The sequence below is a fragment of the Lycorma delicatula genome, chromosome 4 (genome assembly GCF_047948215.1).
Source record: "Lycorma delicatula isolate Av1 chromosome 4, ASM4794821v1, whole genome shotgun sequence".
Classification (NCBI taxonomy): Eukaryota; Metazoa; Arthropoda; class Insecta; order Hemiptera; family Fulgoridae; genus Lycorma; species Lycorma delicatula.
In genome coordinates, this window is record NC_134458.1 from 43,305,106 (window position 1) to 43,323,915 (window position 18,810).

General features: G+C 27.6%; 1 protein-coding gene across 3 annotated transcripts in view; it reads left to right on the forward strand.

The window, feature by feature from the left end:
• Positions 1–18,810, forward strand: part of LOC142323323 (calcium/calmodulin-dependent protein kinase kinase 1) — an 881,066-nt gene that overhangs the window by 846,610 nt on the left and 15,646 nt on the right. For 2 of the 3 annotated variants that reach the window (XM_075362807.1, XM_075362806.1), the window contains 2 exons: positions 867–1,082; positions 5,851–6,018. In XM_075362807.1, the coding sequence (XP_075218922.1) occupies positions 867–1,082; positions 5,851–6,018 (384 nt within the window). Of the gene's footprint in view, positions 1–866; positions 1,083–5,850; positions 6,019–11,402; positions 11,862–18,810 lie in introns of those variants that run through there. The other variant, XM_075362808.1, reaches the window with a different exon arrangement.

Genomic DNA, 18,810 nt, shown 5'->3' on the forward strand with positions numbered 1-18,810 from the left:
TCAAGCTCTTACAAAGAAAGCTAAATACACATAGCTTCAATTATTCCATTTGAGTCTACCAGTACAGCTTTTAAATAAGTGAAGTTAATTTTAATTTAACATGTGTCGATTTCTTTCTTTCTACTAATTCAGATTAACCTGTCTGAGTCTGTAGTTTTTATATCTCACTTTAATCAAAATTCTGTATTTTGGGCTGACAGAATCAAATGTAGAGCATTCTTATACAAAGATTCTAATTTTTCTACATGAATTGATCAAGAAAGCAAAAATTATGAAGAGAATGATAATTAGGCTTTAGATTTTACTTGTCTACTCTTCTACATTTCTATTATCTTGGTTAATTCTCCAGTAAATTAAAAAAAAAAATTATCCATAATTACATTATATAAATAAGAGCAAGGTATGTAACTGTTTTCAAATAGTTGCATACCTTGCTCTAGAAAAGGTAGTAATATACACATAATTCTAAATATTATCTTTGATTATACCAAAATAACAGAAAGTCATACAGTGGAATTTAGTATTAACCTAATCTGCTTACCCTTCTTGCTCTCTGTAAATTTTCAGGAGTCTATTTGAAAACCAAAATGTATATTTTTAAAGATAAAAATGATGGTTTAATCAAGTACTTGGTAGATTTAAGCAGATGGAAAGTAAATTAGTTCTCTATAACTTCCCAGTAGATTAAAAATAAATATATTGTTTTATACTTTCATGGATATAGTTGCTTCATAAAATTATATTATCATTCTAGAAAATAATGGAATTGTATTCTTTCATGATACCATATAGCAATATTTACTCACATGAGTGAATTTAGTAATAGTAGTAGTCATTAAAATTTATAATAGTCATGTTTTTTGCAGGCTGTTGATATTTGGTCTCTTGGAGTAACACTATTTGCTTTTGTTTACGGAAAATTACCATTTACTGCAGATTCTGTACCTGCACTTTATGCTCAAATACAAAGTCAGCCAGTGTGTTTACCAGCTGAGCCAAAGATCAGTGCTTCACTTCATGATCTCATTATTAAAATGCTTCAAAAAGATCCAGCCAAACGTATTACTTTACAGGAGATAAAAGTAAGTAGTTTAGTTTCATTTATATTCTTATTCATATTTAAATTAACAATAAAAAATAACTTTGTTTTAGGTGTAAATTATATTTGACGAATAAGTTTATTTCACTTAAATTAAAATTCCCGAGTATTTAGCTCTAGGTAGAATAATGAGTATTCATTCTCATTGTTCTTCCATATCAATGATTAGCTAGTAGCTAAATAGTACAGATGTAGCATAGTTTAAGGGAATGAACTATTTATTTCCTATTAGCTCCAGGTGACACCATATGAAAACTATACCACCCGTTACTGAAGTTGACTGCAAAAGCTACTGAAACCATATGAAATTTTAAATCGTTAAGTTTGATTTCGTTGGTCATTAAAAGTTGATAGTTTCACATAATTTTACATATCAAATAACAGCAAAATTACCATGAAACACTGTAACAGAAAACCTAAAAAACTAATACCATAAATTGACTTTCACAGAACTCTGCATCATCAGTCGGTCCAAAATTCTACAATTACATAAAAAAAACAAAAAAATAAATAAAAAGTAAAAAATGTAGAAAACACAAACCCTAACAACCACTAAACTTGAACAACACAGCTCACTGCCAGTTGGAATGATAATAAATTTAAAACATCATGTAACAATGTACGTAAACACTGTGGCCAACTGCTGCAACTGACAATGTCTTTAATTAAATCATCATCTTCAAAAACGATCTGTTGATTAATCATTCTATTCTTTCATTTAAATTTACAAAATTTAATCTTTTTCAAGTATACCCATTCTTTTATTATTGTTACAAATTTCCAAAATTTCTAAATTATTTTTATTATCAGTAATACTATGCTTACACAACAACAAATGGTTGACCATATTAGACACACCTCTCTTTCCGCTTCTGTAACCATTGTAATGTTTCATAAAGCTTTTTTTAAAAGATTTATTAATTTTACCAACATAAACTTTACTACATTAATTTATTTAATTTTATATATTCCTCTTAAATCCTCTCCATCACTTTTATTACTATTATTACTCCTTAAATATTTTATAATATGGTTATTTAGTTTGCAAGCTTTTTACATTTATTTTTATCATAAATATTAGTAATTTTTTCTATTATTTTATTTGTGTAACTGTATTCTAAAAAAAAAAAGATTAATAATTTCTGTGTTATTTTCTTATTGCAATTGTGTAAAAATATCTTGGTACTTAATTCTCTGCTTTTTATATATCTTTTCTAACTCCAACATCAAAAACCATTAAATACTGCAATTTGTTTTATTACATCTACTTCCTTTTTAAGTTTGTTTTCACTGTTCCTTGTGTAATGTAAAGCTCTAAAAATCAGGTTTATATATGTACCAATTTTTTTGTGACCATGGATTATTAGAATTTACATGTATCGTAGGGCCATTCATTATGGGTTTTCAATATTAATAATTATTTACCAATTAAAAAGACAAAAGATTATGTGAAAAATTTAGAATAAAACAAGAAATTAAACAGGCTTATAAGGACAAGGTTTTTGTTAATAATACATTATACATTACATTTACAAATACTTAAAGAGTTGGTATTTCCAGTTTATATGTATATAAAAAATTTAATTGATTTTGAAAAAGAGAAATATAAAGAGAGATTAAATAAAAATGTTGGCAAAAAAGTAAATCAATTAAGGAATTATTACAACAATAAGTGTAACAATGCAATACAAAGTTTATATGATGCAAATTATAATAAACCTAATTTTCAGAACAGTAATCTTCATAGATTTTTAAAAAACATATAGGATTAGATAACAATTTTAATAAATTTACTAACATATTTTTTGATAATAAAAAAAAAATCATAATTACAAACGATTTTATGACCATAATCATAACCATAATCGATTTTTGGTCAAATGATTTCATGATTACAAACAAAATTTAATTTAAATGATTGTAACATGTGTAATATAATTAAAAATATCACAATTGATACAGAATATAATAGTGAAAGATTGGATTTTTTGAATAAGAATGAAATAAGAAATGTAATTAACCATAACATAAAAAAAACATAACATAGTTAATAAACAAATGATAACAAAATTAAAGTTACCAATTAAACTAAGCTTAATGATAATGATCTAATGTTATTAAAATCGGATAAAACTAATACACTAGTCGTTATGTGTAAAAATAAGTACAAAGAACTTATAAATTGTAAAGGATTTAATTTCTAAATATAAACCAATATTTAATTATGATAAACTATCACTCAAGATTATATTTATATATGTACCATCATCCCTAAAACTTACTGGATTATTGAAGTCACATAAAATAAATTTTCCTATAAGATTGTTGACAAGTTTTAAGATAGCACTTGCATATTTTATAGCTAAAGTAATAACTAAAACTTTTAGAATAAAAATGAATCTTGAATATAAGTTTGTTGTTAAGAATGGTTACTAAGTTATAAATAAGTTAAATTGTATTAAATCTAATCCTAGCATTAAAATGGTAAGTTCTGATATCATGAATATATACCCTATTATACCAGTTGATAAAACAATAGAAGTAATAAAAAACAATTTAAAGGAAACCTGCCAGTATACAAATGCTTTGAGCACCATTGTGAGGAATATTTGTCTCCAAAATTATATTCAGTATGAAAACAAATGTTATTTACAAACAAAAGGTTTAGTTATGGGTTCACTTTTTTATGCAATTATATCTGAAATTTTTATACAATATTTTGAAAGTATAGTTCATGGTATATTGGGTGCACACCCACTGCTTTTATGGATAAGATATGTAGATGATATTATGGACATATATAATCCAGTTATAAATAACGAACATTTAATCATTTTGAATAAACTTAATAATTATGATAATTTAAAATTTACATGTAAAATGGAAAAGAACAGAAAAATACATTTTTTACATATTGAAACTGAAATAAATGAAAGCAATGTTATAGAAACATCAGTTTATAGGAAACCCATAATGAATGGCCCTACAATACATGTAAATTCTAATAATCCATGGTCACAAAAAACTAGTATATATAAAAACCTGATTTTTAGAGCTTTACATTATACAAGTAACAATGAAAACAAACTTAAGAAGAAAATAGATGCAATAAAACAAATAGCAGTATTTAATGGTTTTGGTGTTGGAGTTAGAAAAGATATATAAAAAGCAGAGAATTAAGTACCAAGATAGGTTTACACGATTGCAACAAGAAAATAACACATAAATTATTAATCTTTTTTTTTCTTAGAATTCAGTTATACAAATAAAATAATAGAAAAAATTACTAATATTTATGATAAAAATAAATGTAAAAAGCTTGCAAAATAAATAACCATATTATAAAAAATGTAAGGAGTAATAATAGTAATAAAAGTGATGGAGAGGATTTAAGAGGAATATATAAAATTAAATAAATTAATGTAGTAAAGTTTATGTTGGTAAAATTAATAAATCTTTTAAAAAAAGCTTTATGAAACATTACAATGGTTACAGAAGCGGAAAGAGAGGTGTGTCTAATATGGTCAACCATTTGTTGTTGTGTAAGCATAGTATTACTGATAATAAAAATAATTTAGAAATTTTGGAAATTTGTAACAATAATAAAAGAATGGGTATACTTGAAAAAGATTAAATTTTGTAAATTTAAATGAAAGAATAGAATGATTAATCAACAGATCGTTTTTGAAGATGATGATTTAATTAAAGACATTGTCAGTTGCAGCAGTTGGCCACAGTGTTTACGTACATTGTTACATGATGTTTTAAATTTATTATCATTCCAACTGGCAGTGAGCTGTGTTGTTCAAGTTTAGTGGTTGTTAGGGTTTGTGTTTTCTACATTTTTTACTTTTTATTTATTTTTTTGTTTTTTTTTATGTAATTGTAGAATTTTGTACCAACTGATGGTGCGAGATTCCATGAAAGTAGATTTATGGTATTAGTTTGGTGGTTATTTTGTTGTTATTTGATGTTAATTGGCACAGTGGTCAGTATGTTGATGAATTATTTGAATTTTCAGAAATTTTACATATGTGTTTTTACTGGACAATGACTGAAAGCACCACAAAGCCCTTTTCAGTGGCACTGAAAAGGGCTGTTTAGTAAGAGTAAGTCTAGCGGGTAAGGCAAGCTGGTAGGCATCCACCACAACAGGTTGGTTCTGGTAAGGGCCAGTTTTTTGCAAGTCCTGGAAGAGAAGCGATGATTGGGCCAGCTTGAGAGTCTAGATTATGGCTGGTGGCTGGTTCTTAGAAAAACATTTTGGCACAACATTCATTGGCCAGAGTTAAATGTTTGATTATCATTTTAATATATATCACTACTACATTATACAAGAGTATGTGCTGTCCACGTTTTTAAATAAATCAAATGAACATAAATGCAGAAATAGAGTATTGATAAGGCTCAATGTACTAACAATATTAACACATGAATTTTTTAATATTCAGCTGTTTCAATTTGATATGGTGAGATTGTACTTTACATATTTTCACTAAGTTGTTAAGAACTTACCAAACAAAAAACAAATTCTATTAATGCTGATTTTATTAAATTAAAATAAATTCATATTTTAAAAATTTTAATTATTTTAATTTGTTTTTGTATTCTTCTAATAAAGAATGGATGCAAACACAATGAAAATGGACCTAAATCTTATTAATCTCTGAATAGAATTACAACTAGAAATAGATATGATTATGTTAACATAAATTATGGTCAGCTATATAAATTCTTATTTTTGTCCACAGGAGCACCCCTGGGTAACTGCAAATAACACTAGCACTTTACCTTCAGAAACTGAAAATTGCCAGCTTGTTGAAGTTACTGATGAAGATGTTGCTAAGGTTGTCACTTCAATTCCAAAATTAGATACATTAATACTAATCAAAACTATGTTAAAAAAGCATTCATTTCAGGTAAAGTATTTTTTTTGCTTTTTTTTTGTTCATTTTGTTTTGTTTATTTGTATATTTTATTTTTTCATGATTAAAACAAAATCATTTTTATGGTGCATTATCATTCTGTGACAACTATCACAAATTTTTGTTTGATGTTGTGTTAGTTTATGTATTAGTGAATATGCTGCTGTAGTTTTTATGTAGAAATCGTTAAATAGCTTTGTGCAGAACTCATGTCAATTCATTTATCATCTGCAATAAATTGAATTGTATAAATATTTCTCATGAAAGTCTACATTCTCAACTATTCTTCCTATTTTCTAGAACTTAACTGATAAATCTATAAGCAATGGCAGACTAATAACACTAACTGGCAAACTAGTTGGGTGAACCTAAATGCTTTTGTAGTTAAAATTATCAACTATTGAAACAACTATAATGCATTAAAAGGACAAGGTTTTTAACTTTATTATAAGCACCAATTTGTGTAGTTCATTCATAGAACAATAATAAAAAACAACTTTTAAATCAACTATAGTTCTCTTCAAAAAATACCAAAACAAAGTTTAAATTATTTTTTATTGAATTAGTAGTAATAAAATAACCAAACGTTTTAGTTATTGATAACTTAAAAAATGAATTTGTAAAAATTCAAGTTAATATGTTTGTTCTTTGGAATGGTGAGCACACACTGTGCGTTCAACTTCCTCTATCCAATCAATTATTGATGCTAACACTAAACTACAGTCAATGCTAAACCACTACAGTAAACTAAACTACAGTACATAATTTTTAAATGACTAGATTTTTTAATTTCATTTTACACATTGCTAGTTTATTTTTGGTTTTTGAGGTGGATGTCTTCTGAATAACTTAATTTCTACATTTTAATTTTCAGTCGTTTCTTATTTAGAAAGGTATGATTAAATTAACAGTTGGTGATTAGGAGAAAAACCCCACAGTATGTTTAGAGTTCATATGCAATGTAAAGTATACAATGGAAGAAGATAGATGCCCAAATTGAAATTATTTCACTCACAGTTTTACAAATAGTGGGGGTGATGGTATAAAACTTCTTGCTATATGCAGATTTTAAATCTGCAGGTGGATAGTTCACACTGATCCTTATCAAATTTTAGCCATTAAAAAGTAAAAACAAGCAGAAAAATTTTTTTTTTTTTGTATAATGTAGGCTCATTTTTAATTTCAGTATAGGATCCTTTGGAAACTGTACTAGTTTCCCAGTTGACCAGTCAGTCATTGTCAATAGATATCCTATTTAACTAGGCTCAGATCCTTCATATGAGTAATTAGACAAATATTCCATTTTCAAGTTCATAGTTGAGTTTATAAGAAATTTCTGAATACTCATTGTCATTAACATTTCTTTTCTGGATTAGGTCACAGACCTAAACCATATTTGTTTATATTACAAACAAAACCAAGTAATTATGTTTATATATAGAAAGAGGGAAATTTTTATAGCCTAATTTCCTGACAATGTAAAAATCGTAAAAAATATTGCTTATGAAATCTTAAATTATTTTCATAAAACTGACGTTATAATAAATTTCCATTTTCCATTCCAGTGGTTACAATGTAATTCAGATTAGCATATTTGGCAATTACTTTAAAAAATTAATTTTATTATAGATCAGTTATTAAAAGTATGTTTATGTCCGATTATAATATTTGAACTTCTTGTAGCATAATCACAGTATCAAATGTAAAATGATTTTACTTTTTGGACAAACCAAGAATAATTTTAAATATACCAATATATTCAAGGATCAGTTTAAAAAACAAGTTCAATTTTTTATAAAATAATAAAAATTACAATTTACTTTTCAAGTACCTGGAAAGATGTTTCTGAAGACCTTTTAAAGACCGTAGATAATACAGTTCAAAATATTTTTATGTAACTTAGAAACAACCATTATGTAAAATGTTAGATTGCTTTAAAAAATAATGATTTTATGTTATTTTCACTGCAAAAACTATCATAGACAAAAATTTCAATCTCAGTATTATAATTTAGAATCTAAAATTTTCTTTCTCCATATTGTAATAACTTTTTTTTTAATGTTTAATTTCAGGTAGAATAGAATAAAACCAATGTTCCTTGGCCAGCTAATTCTATTTCACAAATTTTTATGTTTTTAGTCCAAGTTATAAAAAATCTTTTGCTTCACTGATTACTTTTCATAAGATTGTTTTTATAAATTAAAAATTTGATTTATGATTTTATTTCTTTTCTTCAAGTACAACCACAATAATTATCAATCATTCTTCACAAATTCTAGCTTAATTTTTTATTAAACCAATTTGATTATCTTTGGGCAAACAGTAAATAAATTTTTCTTTCATAAACTTGAAATTATTTGCTATGATTATTCTGTTATTGATGATAATGTATACATTTTTAAAAGACCATATTATTTTTCTCAAAAGTACGCATGTTATTTAAAAGCACAAATATATCACTTTGAATTTTAAAACATGAAAATGTTTTATGCCATTTTTCTTAATTTCAAAACATTTATGGTTTTTAATTTATTTATTGTTATTTTAATAAGTGTACAGTAATGTTACTTTGTTAATTTCAGTTGCATTCATTATTTATTTCTTAATATTTCCTTAATATATATATATATATATATATATATATATATATATATATATATATATATATACAGAATGTTTCATTTTAATCACCCCAGGCGATTTTCTCATAAACTACGCACTATACAAAAAACTTACCTAAACAAAAGTTACTCAGATTTGAGTGGGACACCCCTTAGTGACCTTGTGCTTGACCTTTAACTTAAACTTGAACATTATTTCAAGATTAACAAATTTTTTTTCAAATGGAATGGCCTATATTTGACCCCACCAATGAAAACAGCAAAAAAATTTACATTGAGATTTGTGGTTACACATATGACCTTTTACTTTTTTTTGAAGGTCATATGGGTAGCCATCAGAGATAGTTTTATATGAGTTACACGTTTTTGAAGGTCATACAATATTCATGGAATATTTATATTCCAGGCCATTTATCTCGCAAACCATGGGAAAAAGCATAAAAATTACTTTTATCGTATAACACTATTTTTGATCTTCAAAAAAGGTACAAGGTCATATGTGTGACCTCATATCTCAATGTAAAATTTTCTGCTGTTTTCATTTGTGGGGTCAAAGATAGGTCATATCATTTGAAAAAATTGTGTTAACCTTGAAATAATGGTCAAGGTCAAATCCAAGGTCACTATGAGGTGCCCCCTCCAATAACTTTTGTTTAGGTAATTTTTTTGTATTGTGCGTAGTTTACGAGAAAATCACCAGGGGCGATTAAAATAAAACACTGTAATATATATATTCTTCAGCAGCTGTTATTTTATATATGTTTACTGGTTAAAAATTATATTTTTGTTTTGTTGTAGTATATTTATTTCTATAATTTCATTGTTTTATTTTAGTATCATTGTATGTAATATATTATTGTGTAATTATAAATGCATTTATGTACGTAATTGTAACTTGTCTGTTTATATGTTTTTCGTGTATTGAAGGGTTATGTGAGTGTGTTTACTGTATTATATTTAGATTAATTATTCTACATGTAACCTAATTGTATGTTATGGTTAATGTAAAAATTGTCTTTAATTAAACATTACTAAAGTATGTATATTATTTTTAAAGAAACTCATTACGTATATTTAAAATAACTTTAGTGATGAACTGACATATTCAAATGATATTAACCATATTGAAAATACAACAAAAGGTTTCCTGTAACTCTAATGTTGAAATTAACAGACTATACATGAGTAGCTTTCATGATTGACTGAACACTGTTGTATCCATTGTGTAGTGATTCCTCTTGAATCTGTTGCCACTTTTTTTACACACCTGCCCAAAAGGAATGTAATGTATATGTGTGTTCCAATGTAGCACTTCAACAGCCAAACCAATTTAGTAGTATGACCCCATGTTGTAATCCTTACATTACTGGGAGTGTCATAGGTTACATAAATATGTGTAAAAGTGCGTATATATATATATATATATATATATATATATATATATGGAGATTTGCCAGTTGAAGTACAAATTTTAATGAACTGTGAGCTTCTATCATTGGGTTAGCTGGTTTTGAACTGAATGATTCGAATCAATCAAATGAATAATATAACAAAAACAAAAAAAAAATTAAATTTACATTAAATAAAATAAAATACTGAATAAATTTTAAAAAATTTATATTTAATAATAATGGACTTCCCGTGGGGAACTGCATTTAAGGTGAGTTGATGGGAACACCTCATGTAAGACTAGACCAATCATCACCATCAACTGGTAACAAACAGGATAAACAGGATGCCCCTGGGCACTATTTTGATATGTGTAATGGAGTGCTGTTATAATATCTCTCCAAACAATCGTCTGATTTTCAAAATTCAAACAGGGTATTTGTTAGTAGGTTGAAAGCTAACTTTTGCATACACCAGGTACATTCTCAATCTAACAAATCACTGTTACTCAGAAATGTTGATCTTCTGATATCCAAAATTCAAACAGGATATTTGCTAGTATAATACAAAATCACGATGTAACCAAACCAGAACAAAAATTAACTGATATACTCAGAAAAATTGAGTAGCCTGCACTATGCTGAGATCAGCTTGAGACCAGCGAGCTTCCACAAACAGTCTTTGTAGAGTTTGATTAGAAACTGTCATCATCGGATTGAGGATCGAGCCCACTATTGATGAATTTGATGCTTAAGGGGGACAGTGCAAAGTGTAACAGCATATGCTGCTACTAATAGTGCTGGGTTGTGATGGTGGTATAGACTATAAGGGATTACTAGATAGACCTGTCATAGAATTGAACATTCTCACCTTCGCCAAGGGCCAGGCCTACGTAGCACTGAGTAGCATGAGAAAATTGGAGAGTTTAGCTATTAGTTGTTTTGATCCCAGAAAATTGCTACATTATCTGCACAATAAAAAGTTTCTCGAGGAACTCAATCGCTTGAGAAATCTGTGAGTTTAAATTAGTATACACCAATTAAATAAATAAATTGAAATGTTTATAGTTTCCTTATTTGGCTCAGTGTGTTAAATACATTATATCCCTAAGTTTTCAAATCGTGAATTTTGCTCGATGATCACTAAAAATTATTAAATGATTAAAAGCAGTTATTAAAATTAACAAATATGACTTCCAAAAAATGTTAAAGAAAAAATAATAAATCGAACTAAAAACAAAAAAAGGAAACAAGGTATGTAAATAAAGGACTAAGCATCGTTATTCAGTATTTAATTTAATAAAATAATGGATGACCAATCAACTTTCAGACAGTTTTAATTTGTTTAAATATATTTTTCTTGTTGTAGAAATAACAGGCATTTAAGGTGGTCTGATGATTAAGTTCTCACCAGGTCCTACATCAATACCCACCGGGTTGGTCTAGCAGTGAACATGTCTTTGCAAATCAGCTGATTACGAAGTTGAAAGTTCCAACATTCAAATCCCAGTAAAGGCAATTACTTTTATATGGATTTGAATACTAAATTGTGGATACCGATGTTCTTTGGTGGTTGGGTTTCAATTAACCACACATCTCAGAAATGGTTGACCTGATACTGTACAGGACTACACTTCATTTACATTCATACATACCATCCTCATTCATCCTCTGAAGTAATACTTACGATGGTTCCAGAGCTAAACAGAAAAGAAAGAAATGTCTTACATCAATAAGAAAATTTCTAAACGCAGTCTGGAGGGGGGGCTCTGAATAGTAATTTGTTACTTTTTAACTGCAAAGATATATATATATATATATATTTACTACACGTTCAAAATTCTATAAAAAATTTACTGTAAATTTTATTTTTTTTATTTTCTTTTTTAAATGTACTTCATATTGTTCAACATGTGTGTTTTTTTTTTTAGTATATTTATCAAATTTAATTTTTGTTGTATACCATTTTTGATTTTTTTCTTGAGATATGTAGCAATTCTTAACAATTAACATTCTACCAAGTGCTTTGAGACATTAATTGTACTATTGTTTCAAGATATATCCTGTTTGAAGTAAATTATATTGTTATACATTCTTGAGGAATTGTGTTCATTTAGTGATTATGTACTGTGATTGTTTTAAGATTTTTGTTATACAGGCTACTTTCTATGGTGTTTTTTTTTTCAACTTATTACCATCTTTTAGAATCTTATTTTGGATAATTATGTCAGTGTGACAAATTTTTTGTTCTGATTGCTTTTGTTTTTTCTTGTTTTGTTATATCTATCTAAAAGTTCATAACTTGTGAGAGGTTATGTAGTTCAAGTTGGATCTTTATTAGCAAGTGTAAATATTTTTTTTAGGTACTTAAAATTTGGCTACAACTTGTCTAATTTTTGTCATCAGTCATTCCAGAATTGGAATCAGATTAAAGCTAACTTCATTGGAGTAGTTTTTATGAAAGATACTTTGTTTTCAAGAGAAATATGAAAAAAAATCATTAATAATAGGTTTTGTAAAAATAGTGATAACACCAAAGCATAATATCTCAGTAAATTTTTATTTTACAATCATCAAGGAAATTTTACATACTTTTATTTAAATTTTTCAATAAAATGCTTATTCTTATAGAGAAACGATTTTACAAAAAATGAATGCCCCTTTCCCCACACTTAATATTTCTGGTACACTCAATCATTCTGTGAATTCAATTATTCCTCAAAAGGTATGCTTAAATTAACTTCTGCAGCAGTTTTCATTCTTTCACTACCTTATTCATTTTTATTTCTACCTCTATAAGGAATCTGCTAGACAGATTTTTCTGCTGAATGCTGCAAAACATAAAATCCATAACTTGGCCATCAATTGCCTGTTAGTATATAAAGTAATTTTATTTAGTGATAATATTAATTATTGTTTAAAAATTCAACTTTATAAATAAAAGAATTTATTAAATACAGTCTATTTAAAATTTGCATGTTAACACTTTCAGTTGCTCTTGTAACTCTATTTTCAGTTATTTGAAGATAGTTGTAAAAAATGTTCATCGTCAGTTGTTTCAAACAGAAAGTAGTATATTTATTATGTTAATTATTTTTAACAATTTTAGAGTTCCTCTGGAACTTCAATGTTTGTAAGTCTTTTTTCAGTGATGGTCAGTGTTTCTGATATTGGAATGTTGCATAGAAGCTTATTTTGTCAAAAGTGCTAATATTTATAGGAGAGGAATATTTGTCTTTATTATTACTCATGATTAATGTTGTTTCTCATGTAGATTACAGTATTCTTTTCATATGATTTTTCTTGGATTTATGTGTAGTAGCAAACCAATAATTTACAACAGAATATAGAAATGTTAGGTGTCTGCATTTTTTTTGAAGAACTAGTACTGCAGAAACTTTAAAGCTAATTTGTTAATGAAAACCAATTTTGTATGTTATAAAGTATTTAGATTTGAAAATGATTTATTTAATTGTGATTTTGTATTTGTCTATTGGATCATTGGTAAGTTGTTTAATTTTTATTTTAATGATGCATTGTTTACCTTTTACTTTTATCACTCAATAACATTTGGAAAGAAAAAAAATATTAATAACATATATTTTCTGGTTAAAAGTGATTTAACAAGAGGATCAAACAGTGTCAGAAAGACAATTTCTAAAACAAGCAAAAAGTTTTTAAAGAAATTTTTCAGACACAATATATTAGGTTTGCAAGGAAAAATAAGAAAGCATAGATTTCCTGTTTTTAGGATAAAAATATTTCTAATTATCTCAAGGTTAACTCAATTTTCTGTTGTTTTTTTATTCTTAATAAGCAAAATTTATTTAAAAGTTTTTCACTAATAATCAACGTCAAAGACAATAAGGTCTTATAATAAATATTGCTTTACTTTTTACACAAAAATCTGGTACGGTGTACCCATTATACTATAAAGAGGGTATAATCAGTTACATTTTTCAATTTTTTTTACTAAGAGACAACTATTAATAGTCAATGTGATAATGTTTTTCACACTGGCCATATAGTCATATTATCTTACTGGTCACATGCTTTTCAGTCACATAATTTTTACCATTTTGCCAGATTTATTAATATGTTTTTTATCTTTCAAATTTATTAATGGTATGTAAAATTTACTTTTATCTCACTAATTTGTTTATTTATAAAATTATTTTTATATATACAGTATGTGTTTCCTAGATGACTATATAACATTACTGATGCAGCTTGTTATAATTATTTGTACAAATACATTGTGGACATAATCACTGGCATTATTTTTATACATATTATAAAAATATATATTTTTATATTTATTTTTTTTTTATTATGAAAATAAATAATAATTTTATTTTTCAGAATTACTTTGTTACAGTATATCTTATCATCATTATTATTATATTCCTTTATTTTCAGAATATCATCATACCTAAATATAGTATTAATGTTAATTGTTTTTCCTTGCGAATTACTGCCATATTAGGTCAAAAATGGAGTCAGTTTTTCAGTGCTAAAAAATGAATTGTTTTATGAAGAAACTACCAAACTTTTTTAGGGAAATTAGTATTTCTAGCCTATAATGTACTACTTAGTATTCTGTCTGTTGGTTTATAAGGTTATGAAGATGTGTGAAAACTCTTCCAGTGATGTAGAAATGTTATTTATCAGTTTTTATTTAATCATGGTAAAATATACCAAGTGTACAAAAATAATAACCGGGTTTTAATTTGTAATATCTCTTGCATAAGATGTACAGTGTTGATTTAAGGCTAGATTCAAAATGCAACAATTTTAGTTGTGCAGATGGCCATAGATTGATTTCCTTTCTTTCCACTTGATAGCACCACTAGCAAAGTTGCTAAATATGAATCTGTAGTTACAGTTTAACATGCATTCTGTAGAAAGTTTAATTGTGATTTTCCAAATGACAATAGCATTCATCGATTGCAAAATGAAACGATCAGATGTCTGTGCAAAGGGAAAAGTACAGGACGACCAAGGTTGTATGAAGAAGAAAATATTCAACTTGTCAAACTAGCAATGCTGGAGATGGCTAGCAAACTACCAATGCCGTTGATAACAATGTAAAATATTTTACAGAAATGCTTACATGTGCGTCCATTCTGTTTACAGCTGGTACAGGTCAAAGCCTACTGGCTATGCTGTGCATGAAAATGACAACTTTATGATCACATTGTGTTTAGTGGTGAGTCAATACTTCATCTTAGTGGAAAAGTTAACACAGTTATAGAACATATCTGGGGGTCAGAAAATTCCCAAGAATTACAATGCTAAATGGGACTCCCCAAAATTAAATATTTTCTGTGCAATATTCTGAAGGTCATTCTTTTTCTCTTAAGCAAATGTAACAAAAGTTTCTTATTTAAACTTCCTGTGTACATGACTCTTTTCTTCACTGCAAGATGGACCAGAGAATTTTATTTGGCAACAAGTTGGTGCACCTCCTCATTGGCATAACTTGGTATGGAATTGGTTAAATGATGATCCCCAACCACTGGATTGGTAGACATGGACTAGATTATAGTACCTCTTTGTGGTGGCTTCCAAGGTCACCCAATATGACCCCATGTGATATCTTTACTTTTGGAGTTTTATAAAGGATCTAATGTGTGTGCCTCTTCTACCTACTAATCTACTCGATCTGAGGGGTAGGATTGACGTAGCCATCACTTTCATCATTACAGACATGCTGGATAGAGTATGGGTCGAACTCTCGGTTGCACGTGTACTGTGTGATGAAAGGTGCTCACATTGAGCACTTGGGGTAAGCACTACTTGTATGAATTATTCATTCATTCATTTTATTTGTGATTCATTACTGTAAGTCAAAGTTAAGAGATATTAGATAACTTTAAAACCAATATTCTTTTTGTACACTCTAGTTTTAATAATTGATGAAGTTGAGAAAGAATTTTCAAGCATTGACATATACACAAACTTTTAAATATATTGATAAATTGTAAATGATGATTGTAAATTAATCTAATCATTAGTCATTAAAATTAGGTAATACCTTCAGGGTTTCTGTAAAAGACCTTTTATTTTAATCACAAATAAGGCAGTGAGTGTAGTGAAGTGAAGTTCAGTGAATTAAAAAAGTAATGTATTATATTCATAAAGGAAAAGAATTACTAAATTCCTTTAGCTTTGGGGGAACATCTCAGTTATGAAATAATGGGAAACAGTCTTCTCTAATTGACCTGCTACCTTACAGAAAAGCAGAATTAAAGAACCGCATGTTGATAATCTGGAACTAAATTTTCCTGCAGTTGATTGCAGATATGCTTCAGAAGTGACTGAAAGGACTTACTTAATACTGGCTTACTTCTTAGTGGAAAAGTTAACACACTTATAGTCCATATCAATGGAATGTGAATGTGAATTGTATTGTGTAATTAAATATGAGTCACTTTCAATTACTGATAGACTTATAGACCTTAAAGCTGTACTTTGCTCTGAACTGTGCTAAATGAAATCTTTGTTTGCTGCATTTAGTTCATGTTATTTGTGAAAAATTTGAATTTAATAGTTTGTAAATACATCATTTAAAATTTACCATTAATGTGTTAGTTATTGTGAATTGTATTATAAATTTTGTCATCATAGGAAGCTACTAGCTCCTTCAAGATTAGGAAATCCATATACTTATAAGAAATACGTTTTTTTCAGATAGAATGCTGAAAGAAAGTGTGTAAAAGTGTAAATGTATTATTCTGTTTTTATAAAACATCAGCAAGCTTTAACTGATGTATGCTATTGTTTTATGCAATGTAAAATTTTATATTTTCCATTGAGTGAACCATCAATTTGCTTTCAGGTTCGTTCTGGTATACCCATGTATCATCACCAATAATGAATCAGTTGTTAAGAACATCTATTTTGTCTTCTTTCCAAGTAAATTTCAACTGCTCTTTGTCTTTATTCACTAATATTTTTGACAATTTAAAGAAGACCTTTTGAAATCGACATGTACTTTCTAACTTGGTATTTCTTCAACGGCATGCACATTATCTATACTGTTTCACGTAAATAGTCAACAGCCAGCATGTACAACTTTAGTAATTTTTTTCTTTATTTTCTCAGAACTGCTTTTTATCAATGGTTCTTCACTGCTATTTTGTACTTTTGCCATGAAGAAGTATTAATTTGTTAATACACTAAAGATATTTTTAATAAAATATTTTTAGCTAACTTTTTCCAAGCTCAAATCACTCTTAGTATTTTTTTTTTTAAGTAGTAATTTTTTTGTGTTATAAGGTATTCTAATTATGAAAACAGCTATATGAATCAATATCAACAAAGTTGCACTCCCATTATTAATATCAAGTTAAGATTTACAAAATTAATGCAGAAAAAATATACTCTACTCCCTTTTATGTGCACACACACACACACACACACACACACACACACACACACACACACACACACACACACACACACATATATATATATATATATATACACACACACACACATATATATACACATACACACACACACACACACACACACACACATATTGCTTTTTTAGAATAGTTAGTTTTGTAACTACATCTACTTTACATGTAGTAAGAAATAAATTTTAGAAGTTGTAAAATTTTTACTTAAGTGTGTAGTATACTTAAAAATAATTAGGTGGTGAGATTTAAACCCACCGGGTTGGTCTAGTGGTGAACGCGTCTTCCCAAATTAGCTGATTTGGAAGCCGAGAGTTCCAGCGTTCAAGTCCTAGTAAAGCCAGTTATTTTTACATGGATTTGAATGCTAGATCATGGATACCGGTGTTCTTTGGTTGTTGGGTTTCAATTAACCACACATCTCAGGATTGGTCGAACTGAGAATGTACAAGACTACACTTAATTTACGCTCATACATATCATCCTCATTCATCCTCTGAAGTATTATCTAAACGGTAGTTACCGGAGGCTAAACAGGAAAAAAAAAAAAAAAAGGTGGTGAGATTTAACTGTAGCTAGTGTATTATGCATATTAGCCCTACATGTTACTCAAATAATGCCCTACATGTTACTCCTCTATAATATGGATGGTTTTACAACTGACCACAATTTAAAAGTTGTGTTTCATATTTACAATTTTTGTTTCATAACTAAATAATTTCTAGCATACTGACAAGACAAAATAGAGCTAAACTCCCTGCTTCCAGTGCTAGTTGTTCACTTACATTAAGTGACATATAAAGGAGTTATGAAGTAATTGAGACTATGTGAGTTATGTACAAACATGTACTCGTGAGTCAAAACTACCATACTCATGCCTATAAAATGCTTTTCATTTATTTTTCTTATTCCTATAGGATACAGTCCTTGGTAGTGTTGAAAACAAACTAATTTCTTGGTAAAATGGCTTTTTTATTTGTCTTCAGTTGAATAGTTTTTTACAGACAAAGCTATTCTACAATTTGATTTACTTCGGCATGATGAATGTAAAATAAATCATTGTTTATAAATAACTCATTAATAAAAATGTCTGATTAAGAGACCATTGATATGCAATGTTTTTTTCTGATGTCACATAATACACCTTCTACACACTTAAACATTTCTTTTCAATAATTAAATTACTATAAAAAAATGATGTGATGTAACACAAGCCTGCAAAATTTGGGTTGTGGATTGTTTTTTTAACTTTTAATAATTGATTCCTATGTATTTTTAGCGCCAAATCCAAAAATAACCTTCATTTTTCCATCATGTCAGGATTTATTGCAAATTTCAAAATTTATAAAAAGT